The sequence below is a fragment of the Fulmarus glacialis genome, unplaced genomic scaffold, assembly GCF_000690835.1.
Source record: "Fulmarus glacialis isolate BGI_N327 unplaced genomic scaffold, ASM69083v1 scaffold16787, whole genome shotgun sequence".
NCBI lineage: Eukaryota > Metazoa > Chordata > Aves > Procellariiformes > Procellariidae > Fulmarus > Fulmarus glacialis.
Window position 1 is genome coordinate 4,517 of NW_009222758.1, and position 17,238 is coordinate 21,754.

The following is a 17,238-nucleotide window of genomic DNA, read 5'->3' on the forward strand; positions in this document are numbered from 1 at the left end:
TCAACCTTACCCGATTCAGTTCTGTAAACAAAGCTATGGCTCTCATGATGGTTTCAAAGGTAAAGTAGAACAAACTGAAACAAAAAAAACCCCAGCCCAAAAGGAAGGAGGCAACAGTTATCTGAGGTAGGCCACCACCAAAATGATGCTTCAAATCCATATGGAGTTCTGGGATCGTTCAAAAATCCCTTAAAAGGAGAGCTAATGTCTGCTGCTTTAGTAATAGATGTGGAAAAAGCAGTTAAATAAAAATGAGCTGGCGGTGGCAAGGAAAGTTAATCTTTTGATAAAATTTTACATCTACACCTAAATTTTCTCCAAGTAAAAAAAGAAAACCTTTAGTTGCTATATTGACAGTCTTAACATAATGACCAGAGGGCCTCTATAGCTATAAAAATAATTCTATTTCCACCAAAAGAGCTAACAAGGATGAAAATGTAGTCCATGTCGAAGAGCACGGGAGCAAAAATGCTCTTTTTGTGGCACTAAGCACTGACAGATCAAAGGAATTATCAGAGTGAAAACTTTTGATCTGCACCTGGCGGTTTTGATCCTGCAGCTGACTGCACTTGGCCACGTCGCTTCGAGCCCCGGCGCTACCAGGCGAGCGCAGCGTCCCTCGGGTGCGGACCGGGGCTCCAAGTAACGAAGGACACTTAAAAGGCTCCCATGATCAAATGCCTTACATGAAGAAACTCACGTAACAAAAAACATAAATAAAAAAAATTCTCAACTGAAAAACCCAGCTGCTTCAAGCGCTACTCATTCAGTCCAAACCTCCATACAATTATTTGTGCAAAGGAATTATAACTACATTTAAAAGCTAATTTATTGAAAAGGACACTTATTCACTATTCTGCTACCGCCTCATTTCCTCCTTGAAATTACGTCCTACTCTAGTGATTTAAAGTTATCATTCAGTTTATGGATAATGTTCTGATTGACCATGGTGCTCTCAAAAGGTGCCTGTGCATTTTGATACTCTTGAAAGCAAGTGTCATTAAGTATACATGTATACAACATTTGCCTGGGATTTCTCCATTCATACTGTACAGGAGTATACATAAATAAATACAGTATGGCTGTACTAATTAACAGTTGCATAATCAGCACGCATAATTTCACCAGCTAAATGAAAGGTGCAATTCAGATTGGGGCTCTTTTTTATTTTTCCATTGTAAAGATGAATATAAACCTTCATTTTTAGCCTGGTGCAGCATATAGGCAGTGTTAACTTATTCTTTAATACAAAACAATTCTTTGAACGACAATTCACTAAAAGCAGTTTATATAAATCAAGTTAATTAGTTTTTGGCAGTTTCTTTGGACACAGTCAAAACGTCTCTCGGTTGCTTAAACACCCCCATTTTTATTTAAATAATGTTTTTCGTAATAGGGATAACAAATTAGGATTCACACTTACCTGTAACAAACTCCCGAAGCCCAGAGTAACATACCAGTCATCCTCGCAGTTCACGCCACTAGGCTTTGAACTATGGACCCAACAGCCAAAACTGTTGCACTTCTCTACTGCTACTGGCCTCACTGCCTTAAGTATCGCACGTAGAGAAGTTGCATATAAAAAGAATGACAACAAAATCAAGCTGTTAGAAGTCAAACTTGTAGAAAAAGGAAGATTTTGTTATAGCTGATCTAGTTCCGTTTAGTGTCCTTTCAGAGAATATTGCCAGTTTAAGTTCCGTATCTCAGGGTAGATTGAGTTTTTCAACCTGGGAGGCCAAAGGAAATAGCTGTAACTCAACATCTGCCTCGTCCGCTTTACCTTAACCTCGAGCACAACTTTCACAACACACCATGAACCTTTACCTGGTAGCCCCCAAGGCTGTCTTAGTTTCCCTGATGGAACCTGCTTACAAAGTACACACTGCCTTTGGTTTACACAGTTTCTCTAGTTGACAGCGGAGCAGAAGGGAAATCTCGCATGTCATCATGGTCGTTCTTCATGGTAACAGATGGAAGGAGTGATGAGCAACACTACTATGTCTCAGTGTGGTATGTCAGGACAAAAATCAAACTGCTTCTAGCTGTGTCTTAGAGACATAAGAACTGGAAACATAATTCCACCTGCTGCTATCAGTGAAGGCTTTCAACTCAGTAGAGATCAGTGAAACCGCACCTTCGCTCCCACCAGAACAATGGCTGACCTACTGCCTTCAAGTGCTCTCATCGATAACCGTTACGTGGTATGCCAACCCCACTGCGTTCAACTTTTGCCTTCCAGAGACCGAGGGAGCGTGACCTCTCAGAGCCTGGAACGCAGAAGTCGGGCTCGTTCCCTGAACGAGCCTCCTGGGTTACAGCACCATGTGGCGGAGCCAGATAAATGCTTCAATTGCACGTTCCCATTTTTAAACAGGAAAAATTAAAACAATAAAAAGAGCGCGTGCTGGATTTCTATGGTATTTTCCAGGTGAAACCTGGTTGCTCATCACAATACTGAATATGTTTTCTGGTTCTCAGATATCAGGGCCTCACTTCTACCCAAAGAGTTCTCCATTTGTTTACTAACAAATAAGTTATTATTACAAGTCATAGCTCATCCTTTTCCATCATTTCAAATGCTTCTATATCTTCATTCCAGTCTGCTAATATGGATTCCATAGGTTGGACTTTATTATCCCAGTTAACTTTGGAATTTGACTCTGTCTCAGTCTTTTGTTCCTGAGGCTGGTGATCCCCTTGCGTACATGCTGGCTCCGGAGCACTAGCCTCATCGATTCCAGGGACATAGGAATCCTGATTTGAAATGGAAACGCTGTCACTGTCTGCGTTAGCAGGAGATAAAGAATCGGGGTCAGTAACATCAGAGCTTTCTCCTTCTTCAGGCTCCTCACTGACCGCTCCAGCATCCTGAGATGCTGAAGTACCTTCTTCTGAATTCTGTTTATGTAAATCGTTTTCAGATAGTTTCTGGTCCATATTCTCCATTTCCAAGTCTTTGAGAGGGGAGAGAAAAAAAATGTTTTGAAAAAAAAAAAACAACAAACCTAGGAAGGCAGTATTTTATTATGTATTTCAAAAGCAAGGTCACTTCCCTTGGCCTTATTTCCTCAAGGAAGTGCAGACTTTCCATTGGTATGAAAATTTAATGTTATTAAGGAACATACTTTACAGAGGGAGGGGAGGGAAGACATTTAAATACATTTTAAACGAGGGCAAACAATATAGTGAGACTAGTTTTTGCTCCTCAAACTTGAATAGTGACTTCTGGGTCAGTGCTAGTTACCATCCTTCAGTCTTAAGCAAATATCCACTGTGCGCACTGAACTTTAATACCATTTTAAAGCACTCCCAGATTCACCAGGATCCCACTTCTAAGCAAGTGGGAGACAGAGTTTCATAAGTTTACTGAACTATGAATTAAAAAGAGCCAAAGCCAAAACCTCCCTCATCACATCCCCACTCAAAGCAACTAACATACATAGCTCAGGCAGTGATTTAGCTTGTAACTTTACAACAGCTGTCCGATTTAACCATGCAGATTTCTTTGAAGTTTGATGTTTATACCTAGTGTACAGGACACTAATATTTCAAGACTCCTAAGGAGTTTAACTGCATACACCATATTTAGCATGGGATACTTACTGCTATCAATAATGTAGTTTGGAATCGTTTTACCTTTAAAGATTGTTGCTGGGATTCCAAACGGAAGCACGAGGAGGGGGGAAGAAGCAGATACGGATTACAAATTCTCAAATGCAGAGCTATCTTTTGTATTTAGTATTTTGTTAGAGCAGCTTAACCATAATCACGAGGAATTTGTAAGCAGCTATGAAGAAACAACACGGTAGCTTTTGGCATATCACCTTTGCAGATAATGAACGCTGCCACTGGTTTACTAGAAATACTTCTTCTTACATACTCTGCTTGGACAAAGCAGTGCTACGAGGAAAGCTTACAAAAGGAAAACCTAGAATCTTCTGCCATAGGCAAACGTTTTAAATGGGAACGTATTAGCTTGCAATTTTCCTGTATTATACAAGAAAAACTGTAAAACATCTGAGGTCAGCAGCCTTATTTCTCATGACAACCACTTCTCCTTAGAAAGGCAAAACAGTTTTAACAGTTGTCTCTCTCCTTTTGGGTACCACGAATGTCACTGGGGAGCTTGATAAAGAGAGAGGCATTTACAATGTAGGGCACTGAAAACACTTATGCTATTCCTGACACTACTTCAAAGCAGATTATGACAAAACGGGTTCAAAAGGAATCCAAAAGGCTGTATTTTCTCATTAGTCAAACTGTGATTTAACTTATGAACAGCATTTCTGGATGTTAATGTTAGCTTGGGGGGGAGGCGGATAATGACACATCTCAGATAATGGCTTTCTTATGAAAAAACTAATACCAATGTCAAACAGAAAACTAGAGCTACCAAATAATGCGTTTGCACCTTTGGGTAGCGATAAAAATCACTATTGTACATTTCACATTGTGCCCCAGCACAGATGGAAGCTAAATTTGTATAACTAACCTCTGGTCTTACCTCTGTCTTTTGCTTTATCAGAAAGGAGCACCTCCACAGCCTCATACTCCCGGATTGCATCCAGTATAATGTTTCCTTCCTTGTTGAAGAGGAAGAGCATGGGAATTGTGATATCATCTGTATTCTTTCCATCACCAGCCATTTGGAAGAGAGGAGCTGTGTCGCTACTGCTTCCCTCATTGTCATCTAGCCAGATGCACACAAAAGGAAAAGCAGGCAAACCTCCTGTTAGATAAACAGACTACAATTCTGAACTTCAGCAGACTTTTTCAGCAGCTTTTCACTGCCCAATCAGTTAAGAGGATCCCAGGCAGAAAATAGTAAGTTGGTCATAAAAAGCAAAAAGCCAACTTGCATTTTCCTTAACGTTTTTCATTTTGTATCTCAAGTCTTCCTCAGCAGTTAGTAGATAGCACTATTGTAACACCCGGTGATCCTTAAAATAACAACTTTTAATCGTGACAATTAGTGACAATCACCCATCCCAATTTGTTTAGCTACAGTTTCTGCACAGAACCAGACAAAACTGAAACATTTCTTCATCTTCTGAAAGCACAATTTCTGTGTTGGAGTACTGTCATCTCTGAGAGTTTAACAGCTTCTTGTCAGCTCTCCAGTATCTTCAAATCTGTAAAATATAGGTTACATCTACACAAACTTAAGATTTTAAGAACTTAAAATTTTGTTTACCAATAACAATGCCTCCTATTGCTCCAGCTTTTTGAATGTTTCGTGCCTTTTCAGCAAACATACACTGGCCTCTTTGCATCAGAGCAATTTTCTCTTTCACTGCCTCAGGATTAGTGATCTCTGAACATCCATTATATGGCTTAATGGTTGCAACAAATCCTCTTGTCTGTTTGGAAAAACAAAAACAAATGAAAGAGAATTAGAGCACTAGGTTCAAGCTTGCAAAAGATTCCTAAGCATTTTCATTTCTTCAGTTAATCTAATGCGTTTAGTGTTGTCTTCTGTCAGTGCAGGCAATCTTTACCCTGAAGCTGGAGTTCTAAGAAGCAAAGAATCACCGAGTGAATATCTAATTCTCACATTCAGTGTATTTTGTCTATACCTGTGAACTGTTGTCTCTGGAAAATTTTCTTCTGTGAACTGCTAGTCTGGAACTCCTCTTTGGGGCTGCATCTTGCCCAACTGAAGTCATCGGGTTTTCCTACTGCTTCCAATAGGGACCATTGCCTCTGTGATATTTTCTTCTTCCATCTAAATACAGCCTTTTATAAAAGCTTGCATAAAAACAGCCTACTCTAACTCTAAAAAGGCTTCTGCAAATTCATGGCTGACACGGTAGGAAAACCTTCCCTTAAATTAACATCTCTTAAGATATGCACTGCCGATTATATAAATTTTTTTCAAAAATCATACAATGTATGCATTTTAAATCCTAAATCATGACTGATGACTCAGGAGCAGAGCATGGGCCACAGACCGATAAGCCGCTCATCTAAAAGGCTGTCACTGCTACCATTCTGTCATTGCTGCGCCCTGTCATCTTAACCACTGTAATTAATTAATCACCCTCTAGCTGACCACCCTGAAATAGTACCAATACTGTAAAATTTAGGTTTATGCAATAAGGAAAGTAACAGAAAGTTATGAACAGATCGCATACGCATCTTACATACCCCTGCTTTGTGTTTGGATAAGTCCATCCCAAATTGTGCTGGTCCAGCAGTCAAGACCACCCTGCCAAAGAATGGATGGGAAACAATTTGAACAGCACGAGGAGGTAGCTGTTGCTCTTTCTGCTGCTGACTGGAGAGTTCGATCATTTCCTGCATGAACCGTAAGCCGTCTTCAGCATCAAGTGAACTTGCTGCCTGAGTAGTAAAGAAACGATAAACACTTTCTTCTTAAATGTTTGAGAAACTTGAAAAAAAAAAAAAAAGAAAAAATTGAAGTTATGTTTGCTTAGACCACTGTTACAAAGACTTCAAAATACAGAGTGGATGCTCACTGGCACTCATTCATCATTTCAAATACGGAAGTTAACCTTTTAATGCCTCCACCACACAGAAGACTAAAAACATACAAACGTGTAGACCTCCTAAACAAATGGAAGTATCTCACACTGAAAGCTAGTATTTTCAGGTAAGATGCTGTTAGCTACAACACTGACATGAACAGCTTCCATCTAATTTAATGGAAGATTAGTTGAAAGTGTTGCTGAGGCAAAATATTAACAAGCATCAGCCTGCTAAATATAGTTGCATATCCAGCTCATGTGCCTCCTTCCACAGTCTGGCTGTCCCTCCTGAACCTCTAAGTGTCAAATATCATCGCTAGTAAGATCTTACTGAAAGTTTTCAAAAAAAGTATTGTCAGGTCTTACTTGCACTGCGTGCTGTACCAATTGCACTCTTCCATCTTTCAGGTGAATCAAACTGACTCCCATCTTCTTCAGTATCTCCAAGTGTTCAGGATTACTGGCCATGAAATCTCTGGCTCTCAGTGGTGGTTTTGGTCCACTTCCCAAAGTTTCTTCTCTGCCAAAAGATATTAGAGATCAAAGCTTTAAAAACCAGATTGTTCTTGAAACATAACTCTTACGTTATACCTACCACCACAGTATTACAATTCCTTGGAATAATGTTGAGTACAAGCTTCACTAGAATGCAACTCCTCAGTCAAACTATCTTTTTTAAAAGTTGTCAGTATTATTGTAGTGCAAAAAAGCACACACAATGTTGATAACAAAACTACCATATGCTATCTCTCATTTCTAAATAATCTGCATTATTGTAACACTGACTAAAACCAGTTTTCCTCATAGAATTGCTACTCAGTTTTAGTCATGAAGTGTAAGTATCAAAAAGCTGGTCAGAAGGATAAACCTCCTCAGCTTTAACAGACTGTCCTAAACGCTTCAAAATAGGTCAAGTTATGTATGGTAGCATGATTTGCTTACTACAAAGGAGAGTTGCAGAACTGTTGAAGAGACTACAGAAATTAATTTTACAAATCAACGAGACATATTTCCTGTAGTACCTGGGCTACAATTCCTACTTGGAGTATGTGGCTCATTAAGCTCCTTTTGCTTTGAATGACTCGCTAATTCATGCTGGAAGTGAAATAAGTCTTGCTGGTGGTGCCAGAGAAAACATAACTGATTTTTCCTGTAGCTACGCTATCTGTTCTAAAAGGACTCCAAACTCAAGCAGAGCAAGCTCCAATACACCTCATATTTCTCCTTCCATGCATAACAGACTATTCCACTCACTTCTACACTAACAAAAGACAGAAAATATTCATCTTACGCTCTGGAAATACCCCTAGGACAGCTCTTATCCACCACATTTTTCAAAGGTTCACGAATACTCTGAGCAAACATAGGGTCATTTGGGAAAAGAATCTGGGTGTTCGGGCAGGTCCAGTCAAAGTTGCTGTCATCCAGCTCTGTATATTCCGTAGTCTAAAATGAAAGATACAGATCACCTATTAAAAATGCACGTTACATTTTTATACGAAGAAAATCAACAGATAGACCTACCCTTAAGTAATCTGTGTACTCAGGACATAAGCAGCGGAATGCAATAAATGTTCTACAACCACACAGTTTCCAGGAATGAAGAATACATCATCCTTCTGTGCCACACCTTGCAATAATAAAGAGTAACCAGTGCACTACAACCCCTTTCTAGGGATAGATAAATACAACACCAGTTCTCATTTGTAACTTACCAAACTTGTATCCACGGTTTCTAGAAATTTTTTGCAGAAACAGTTAATCCTCTACTGGCAAACAGCACTTCTCAAGCCTGCTCATGACATATTTAGTGCCCCTGTACTTTTATGTGCTGGACAACTAAAGGAAGTAGTTACGACTTCATTTGATGTTGCCTTTATGCTGAGTGGACCAGCTGCAGGCCTTGGGTAATTCTTGCTTCGTGTTACTAAGAATGTCACATCTTTTCATACGAACAAAAGATTCTCCTCCACGGGAGCCATACAGACTTGCAAGTCTGAATGGGCAAGGATGAATCTATATATAATTCAAACAACGTCTATTTTCAGAAAAGGTGACAGAGTTAACATTTGCACAAATTGCTGTTTTGTAACATGTGAAACCACGCGGAACACGTACGGTGATTTGGAGCCATATTTAGCCTGCTCTTAATTTTGCAATTAACTGGTTGGATAACTGGAAAGTTAATTTTCTCCTCTATAAAAATTAACGTAGTATTCCTCTACTTAGGAAAAAAAAACGGTTTGCAACATATTAGCTAATTAAAAATCAAGTATTTAAAGGCTCCCTGAAAAACAAGACCTAAAAGGCTATTAGTTTACTGGAATAAACACTTTAAAGTACCTATGCTCTTAGTGTGACAAATAGTAGTCACATCACTTAAGAAGCTCTTACAAGCACTATAGCAAGCATCAGCATAGTAAGACTTGACCTTTCCTGTTCATGAGTATAAATACAAACAGGATGTTGGGTTGCTACTACCAACTATCCCACAGACATTTTGGCTTACTAGCACTGTGTTTATATTAAAAATAATTTACAAATTCCATTTTTTCTTATCATTTTTTTCCCCCCATCAGATAAATTCCATAAAAGAGTAACACACTCATCTTCACAGCCTTTTATTCATTTAACACATTTTGTTGACACCATTTTCAATGGATCTTTCTTACTTGTATTATGCACATTAACAGTTTTGACTTAACAAAGAGCTTAAGAAAACTGCATTTGAACAATTTACTGTATCCTCTTCATGGGCCTTTTATTAACATTTGCTATTCTCAAGAGAACTACATATGTCAGGCCAGCACTTCGCAAAGCATCAGCTGTGGGAATCCTGTCTGTCTCAAAAGTATCAGCTTCTCATGTTGGGAATGAAAGTTATATAAAACGCTCCTTCAGACCCTTCAGAGAACTTCTTGCATTGTTTAAAAAACAATCTCCGTTTGCAAAACTCAAAGACAAAAGATGATAAATGCTCAAGGAAAGAATATTTCAGAGAGGGTGCAGGATCTCCACCATCAAGGAACACGAAAAACCAACCCCCCATTAAATGTATTACCAATGTTAGAGATTAAGAGCAAGTAATTAAAAATTTTTCACCGTCTAATGCTAGAGTCCATAAAAGACACTGCTTTCTACTGAATTTTCAGATTTCTCCAGGACACGTGGCTTGACACACAACATGAGCATTTTCCTCTGATCCAGGCATTATTGGAAAACACATAGTAAAGGGTAAAAATTGAGGCACACTAACATAAGGGAATTTACATCCCTGATGCGCTAGACACCTCTCTATTCACTCTCTCATGGGTAAAACACATAGTAAAGGGTAAAAATAGAGGCACACTAATATAAGGGAATTTACATCCCTGATGTGCTAGACACCTCTCTATTCACTCTCTCATGCATTTCTTTTGCTTGCCAGTAGTATTATTGCCTTAAAGATAAATTATGTCACCTTATCGAGCACAAAAACAAGACGAGTATTTATGATGCTTCACAGCACAGTTGTATTACTATAGGTTATTTTGGAAGGTTAAGTAATTTATAAACCCCTAAATGTTCTCACATTTACACAATAGATGCCTATTGCATGAACTAAAACAATTAAATATCCCAAAAGCTATAGCTGTATCTTGTCAAACTAACTTTGTTGCGGTCTCAAAAAACCTTTCAAAATTTGCCAATGGTTCACGTAGTAAAATAAGCAACAAAAACTTAGGTATGTTGTTGCAAATGTTTTAGAAAAAATAATAGAAAATAAAGATGAAGACAAAAATATCACAGTGTGTTATTTTCAAATTTATACAGAGATGAGGAATGATTTTCTTTTTAAATATTGCTAATATTCCACAGCTTTTTTCTCAAAATTCAGTGGTGCAGAATCCAGTCATGGAAACATTATTCATGCTCATGTGACTGTCACTATTAATATGATGAAATAGTTCATATTAAACGAAGTGTTAAAACTGGTGTACTATTCAAATTATGATTTTTCCTAATATTTTTTCCATTTCCTCTCACAAAAAAAAGGAACTGCTTCAAAGCATCACTAAAACTGATTTAAAATTGAGCTGTTACTTACTGTATTTTTTTTAGAGATGGTTTGGTTTGTAGTGGAAAGCCAAAGTGGTAATAGATGAGCTTCTGTAGTGAAGATATAATCTTCAATGTCGAAAATCATGTCTTCCTTATCAGCAAACAGCAGGTAAAGATATTTAAACATCTCGGCCAGAAAGAAAGAGTCCATTCTATGGAAAAAAATGGATGTCCTTTAGGAAGATCCCCTTTTTTCTAAAACATCAGTAAAACAAATACTCATATTGCTCCATCTCTGAAGACTTCATGACTATTATTGTTGAACTTAATTCCATTAGCATTCCTCCCACTTGGAAAAAACTATATTTGGAGGGAAATGATTCAGCATGTTCAGTACAAACCAGCATTATAGAAAAAACAAATAAACCGCTTTACAAACTTCTAGATTTGAAGTATATTTTGGTTGAAAGTAATTCATCTATTGCTGTGAGACAAATGAAACATTATTAAACTAAAAATATTATTACGTAACAAACTATAAAACTACTGAATAGTTTATAGACTATGACAAACGCGTAATTTAAGACTTGGTTATCAAACTGAGGACAGACAGCTACTCAAAAGTCAATTTATTCAATTATATAAACAGGGTAACTAGATTTTTTTTCCTGTAATCTTTTTTTGAAAAAAAAATCTTTGCAAAAAACTTTTACCTGTCTTCGTGACTTCCTGTACGAACATCCTTCATTGCTGCAAACCCACAAGGTACTCTTGCATACTTGTTCAAGTTTTCAATGAGCGTTTTTCCTACTTCTAGATAGTAAGGGTCCCCAGTAGCCTATAAAAGAAAACCAAACAAAGAAAACCCAAACATATAGGTGCACTTAGACTTACTGTACAGTTATCAGCTTTCATTTCCTAATGCTAATTTATCGATTCCATACCTTCTCAGACACCAGTAAAGTCTAATTTATTAATAGTGCTAAACAGTCACAAGAGAGACTTCTGAGATACTACTGCATAACCTTTTACGGATATGCAGATAAGCACATGGCAATACTTGCAGAAATGCAAGACATTTAGGCACTACTCTTCTCTGCAACGTACAAGTGGCTTTTGCTCTTAATCTTTTAAGATCTCTTTAAGAGAAATCAGCAACACCTAAATATCTTTAAAAATATGGGCCTTTGTCACTTAACAATTTTCTTTCTAATTTGAGGCATATAAAACAAAATTCCTAGAACAATTTTTGATAACCAATACTTTCATCTTAGTTACATACAGAACTGGCTCCAGTAGATAAAATAAGCTGGAGATACACTACTCATTCTACATTGAAATAAAACACCAACAAAATTCTAGGTGCTAGTCAAAGTGACCAAAAGCCAGAGGAATGAAAGTGATCTTACCTTATACAAGAAGTAAGTGCTTTCGGCAAATTCAGGCCTTAAAGGATGCTGAGCCCAGTGAACTCTAAAGTCTGTTGTGAATGCCTGAGGAAGAAAAAGAACAGACAAAAATAAATGCAAGAATGAAAACCAAACACAGGTTTATTTTGAATTCTACGTTAACCGTATTACAACAGCTAAAGTACACAGCATGGAGGACTGAAGGCCCAACATCAATCTCAGGAGGCTACAAGAACCTCCGTCCAGTTAGTACATTTGAGGCCAAAACCTAAACCAGCGCTCTAGCCCACTTCGCATGAGTGAGATTTAAGCTCGTGTTAGTGCAGGAGTCCGGACACCACCCAGCCTCTTGACCAATGCCCAGCAAGTGGGGTTCTGGTGAGAGGTGCCAGACGAGAACTTGTGCTCCAGACGCAGGAGGCAGCGCACAGCCTCCAATCGCTCCCATCAGCACGAGCGCACAGCTGCTGCTGCAATCCAACCGAAGTAGCCTGGTGAAGGGCCGCTACAGAGAGACGACCCGAGCTTTGACAAACACCATTTTTGCAAACATACCTACGACCTGACACTTCCCCTGCATTGAGTATCATTTCAGACTGAGAGATGATAAGCAGCCGTTTCCAACATAAGAAATACCACAGACTAGAAGTCAGTTATCTAAAAATTTCCTAGTCTATGTATTTACTCTTAATATGCACTGGCAAAAGCCACTTCTGTGATGGCTTACATTCACTACTAGTTCACACTAGGGTTTAAGCTAAGTCTTTGCTAAAGGGGATGGCATACTGGCTTAAATATAACTAACTGATCTTTCAAAGTTTCCTTCGTAAGTACAAAGCACTGAAAAAACAACCCAAAAAAATCCTAAGGAGCCAAATCATACCATTTTAAAAGCACACCAAAAAATAATTCCAGTGCTTAGAGGGCATTCTTTGTTCTCTATTTCCATATTAGGTGAATGCGATGTTAATTAAAATGTTCTCTAACAGAAATAAGCTTACACCAGAGGAAAGTCAAAATTACAAGTGGAGTCAGAAGCTTTCTCATATATTCTCGGTCATCACAGACTAAGACATACTTCAGCGGGTAAACAAGCTTTTCTGTGTAGAATTAACTTGCTCAAAGACTGCACTTGCGGTATCTACAGATAAGTTTGTGTACCTAATTTCAAGGACATTATGCAAAATTTCAGAACATTCTCTCAGAACAATTCAGTCTTTAGTTTCCTTTCTTGGGTTAATAAAGATGGCTGATCTTTAGCATTAATGCTATTACATTACTAAGCAGCTAGAACTATGTGTGCTTATACAAGTTTTGTGTACTGAAATGAGTCAAGATCAATTTTGAAAGGCTAAAATATAAAGTCTAAGCAAGTATTAATAGCAGCAGCTTCCTATTATTGTGTTAATTACAGCATAACTGAAGGAAAAATATTTCATATCCAAAACACAGTTGTCATACATGCAGAACTGTAAATCACATAAGAATGCTGTGGAAATGAGCCTTTGGCTTTAATGACACATATACCTACTATTTCTTCAAATGGATATCTGAGACTGCTCAAATTGAGGTAAGAATCAGTTTACACGATCAAAAAATTACTACCTTACCTCTGGAAGAAAGTTATGCTTTTTTATAACTTGATACAGCATCTCATGAGTTTCAATAGCAGGTCTAATATCGCCCTTCAAAACCTAAAATTCAATAATAAAATTAACACTAATTCACCATGCATAGGAATAATATTCAAAGTTAGGCACACTCACAGTGTTCATGTAAAGCTACAGACCAATTTCTACATTTTCAGCAGATACATACTGTACATATGACCCCCTTTCAGTGTAAACCACAGATACTCCATAAGAGCTTTTTAAGCAAAATCAGTGAGCTCGTTAAGACTACTGCCTATGTAGAAAAAGGTTCTCTATCATTTACAGAGAACTGTGGTGAAAATGTGATTTAGTTTGTCTTAAAGATGTAAATGGCACACAAACCAGAAAATTTGTCACTAGACTACTAAAAAGGCAGCTTAATTTGAGTGTTTTCATGACTAGGAGTGAAGTAAGGAAATCATACAGACGTACTTTTCCCGATACTCAACATGGCCAGAAATGCACAATAACTCGCATCATAGCATTGAAGTGACAGGAGGAGTGAGTACAGAAATCCTCATTCAGTATTTTTGAAAATCAAATTACTAAGCTTGACTTGTCAATTATACATCCAGTCTGTTTACTTGTTATTAAAATCATCTGCACATGGGTTTTAAACCTTACCTGCAATCCAGGGAAGAAAGCTAGCAAAGAATCCATCCAGGTCCTAGCATTTAGCATTGGTTTATGAATATGAACATCAAGAAGAAGAGGTGGTTGGCTAATGTATCTCATTATGGCATCATAGTGCTGACAAACATCAGAAAAATCATGAGTGTATATTATCAATACATTTTACAAAATAGATACAGATCACCAGACTATGGCATTTTGTTTCAATGGAAGAACCAGTACTACACTCCCAATTATTACATTTGGCAATGCACAGTAGTTTCTAGTTTTGCAAACTAAAAAGAAGTGCAGTAAATAATGCAAAGCTCCACAGTATTACACACGCAATACACATCACATTTTCCAAGTAATACACATACAAAAAAGTACATTCAGCAGCCATGTGATGCACAAGTAACTATCACAGTTAAGGCATGTTTGTCTTGGCTGAATCTTCAAGCACACACTAAACAAAGCTGAAATTGCTTTCTCTGAACAAGAGAACTCTAAAACAAATACATGTCAGGAGGAGAAGGGGAAAAGGAGGTATTAAAAAAACAGTAAAGCAGCTGGACTTGATAGCTCAGAAGAACTTTAAAACCCACTAGCTCAATTGTCAACTTGCTGACTTCCAATTCTATAACTCCCCAAGATAGCTGCCTGCCTTGTTTTCTGAAGCACAGAAGGTACAATCATAAGCACATGAGCCAAATCAATAGGAAACAGTTAATGGACATAATTGAGGAAAAATCTAATAATGATGTCTCCAGTTTAGGAATATGAAATAAACATTACACCTAAAGTGTTGCAACCAGCCTTTAGCTGATGATTTATTCCAATTTTAATACTGCTTATGATATGAAATCACGCTATATGATATAAAATCATTTTATGATATTATGTTTTATGATTATGACATAATCATTATGATATTATAATATTTACAATATTTTTACTGGATTTGCAATTTTCAAAAGAAAGAATGCTCTTACGAAAGAATAACGATGCTGACAAAGTTGCTTAGCAATCTTATGAATTTAGTAATCTCAGTGTGTTTTTCAGCTTGTAAGTATACTTAAATGTATACTGGGCCTTAGGATCTGCAATGCAATGCAAGATCCAGACTTTGATTTTCAGATGTTCTTTGTTGCTCCAGGACAGTTGTACCATGGCTTGCAACAAGAGGCCCTTATGTTGTTTTACAGAAACATTTGCAGTATTACACCCTCCAAGGCGATCTCGAAATACAGTTTCTCCTGTACTGGAAACATGGAAAAAGGTCCAGAAGATTCTGATTTTCATTGAATGGGGTTAAAATAGCTGCTCAGGTGACAGTTCACTCAAGCTTCGCAAAAATCATATTAAACAGAGCTGACACTAGACACATCAGAAGTCACAGAAATTCTGCTAAAGATCTCTTCATAGGCTTCTCAGGCTAACAGCTGACAATACAATTAGTCTTAAATTTGTCTTACAGAAGGCACAAACCTGAGCAAGGTATTAACTTACTGTGTTAAATCTTTCCAGGAAACTGTCGTCTCCCAGCAAGACATAGGCTTTTAATAAATATTCATAATATGAATCTATTCCTGCTCCAACTCCACTATCTAGAAACAGCAGAAAATGAAAAGGTGGTTTTACTTTAAGTAGCTATATGGATATTTTCACATGGTTTCATTTTGATTTTAAAGGCTCTTTCAGTAAAAGTAAAAGCCTCCTATCACTAGAATTAAGGCACAGATGGATGCAGAGACACAATACTGTATGTCTACACTAAAGGTTTTGCAGTATCAGTGCACGTGGTAATATGAACAGACATGCATTGAAGCCAGTTGTTTCACTTTTCTCATATGAAAATATTTCTACTGGCTGCCATATATAACCACAGTCCTATTTATATTTTTCCTATGTATTTATAGTACAATGTCTGAAAATGTATCCCACGGCATTCCCCTCTCATTATTAAAGTGAATCAGAGAACACTTTCTTTGCAATGAATAAAACTAGCTTCTCTACCAAAACACCTTTTCAGAGCAAAGCCAGGCTTTGCTGCAGCAGGTTTCTCCAGCACTGAAATTATGTAACTCCACTTGCCCACCCCATTAACATTTTTAAATAGTCTAGATAAATGTGTTGTGGGGGATGTCAAGGTTTTTTTCTTGCCCAAAACCACCTGTGGTCACTGATTCTGAGTCAGAATACCACACACCTTTGCGGACCCAGTCTCCAGTGTGAATATTAATAGTAACGCCCACTAAATTGCTGCTGCGCTGTCTCTTCTCCCAAATAAAATCAAGCGCCTTCCGTGCATATTCCTGCAACAAGAAAAAAATGCTCATTAAAGGAAATTATAGAGAGACACAGATAGTAGAGACTGTTATTCTTTTGTCTATTGAAATTAAGATGCTATGAAGTAGTAAGATGTTTCATATCTAACAATTACAAAACTCAGTATTACGTTACATGCACTTAAATAGTAGGATGTTTAGTTCACATTTTATATAAGTAGTTATTCTGTTGCTGATTAGAAAGAATGGTGCTTGACATTTGACAATATGCTGTATGGTCTTAGGCAAGTCAAACGTCCTTCTGCATGGGTTTCCTACTCTAAAATTGTGCATACAGACAGGATAGTGTAACCTAATTAAAAAAAATTTTCAAGAAATATAACAGCATTAGAATCAAAATTGCTGCATCTTTTCAGACATCTCAATGTGGAGCAGCAGCCCCTTTTCATTAGTAGACAAGTTATATACATTCTTTATATACCCAAAAAGTAACTTGAAGGCAACAACCCACTCAACAAAAACGGCTCTAGATTGCCACACGCACGCATGGGATTTTAGGGGGACAAGTTTTACCAAAACACTCAACACAGGCCCCGCTATGCTTCCACTCAGTTCCATGAAACTAAATGAAATACTAGGCCCATACTGAAAGATGTCAAAAAATTCTAATCCGAAAAAAAGCGTGCTTCTTTTTTTTGGTATCACATTAAAATAAAACTCGCAAACATTTTCATTTAGCTTCCTG

The 17,238-nt window shown here is 37.6% G+C and overlaps 1 protein-coding gene across 1 annotated transcript in view; it reads right to left on the reverse strand.

Annotated features, from left to right (window-relative positions):
* Positions 1–2,348: 2,348 nt before the first annotated feature.
* The window catches only part of EDEM3 (ER degradation enhancer, mannosidase alpha-like 3), a 27,648-nt gene continuing 12,758 nt past the window's right edge, over positions 2,349–17,238 (reverse strand). The window contains exons 8-20 of the mRNA XM_009581571.1: positions 16,415–16,520; positions 15,715–15,812; positions 14,218–14,343; positions 13,552–13,635; positions 11,942–12,025; positions 11,246–11,370; positions 10,579–10,744; positions 7,783–7,937; positions 6,858–7,011; positions 6,151–6,345; positions 5,198–5,363; positions 4,508–4,693; positions 2,349–2,957 (exon numbers count right to left, since the gene is read on the reverse strand). Of these exons, the coding sequence (XP_009579866.1) occupies positions 2,551–2,957; positions 4,508–4,693; positions 5,198–5,363; positions 6,151–6,345; positions 6,858–7,011; positions 7,783–7,937; positions 10,579–10,744; positions 11,246–11,370; positions 11,942–12,025; positions 13,552–13,635; positions 14,218–14,343; positions 15,715–15,812; positions 16,415–16,520 (2,052 nt within the window). The 3' untranslated portion in view covers positions 2,349–2,550. The remainder of the gene's footprint in view (positions 2,958–4,507; positions 4,694–5,197; positions 5,364–6,150; positions 6,346–6,857; positions 7,012–7,782; positions 7,938–10,578; positions 10,745–11,245; positions 11,371–11,941; positions 12,026–13,551; positions 13,636–14,217; positions 14,344–15,714; positions 15,813–16,414; positions 16,521–17,238) is intronic.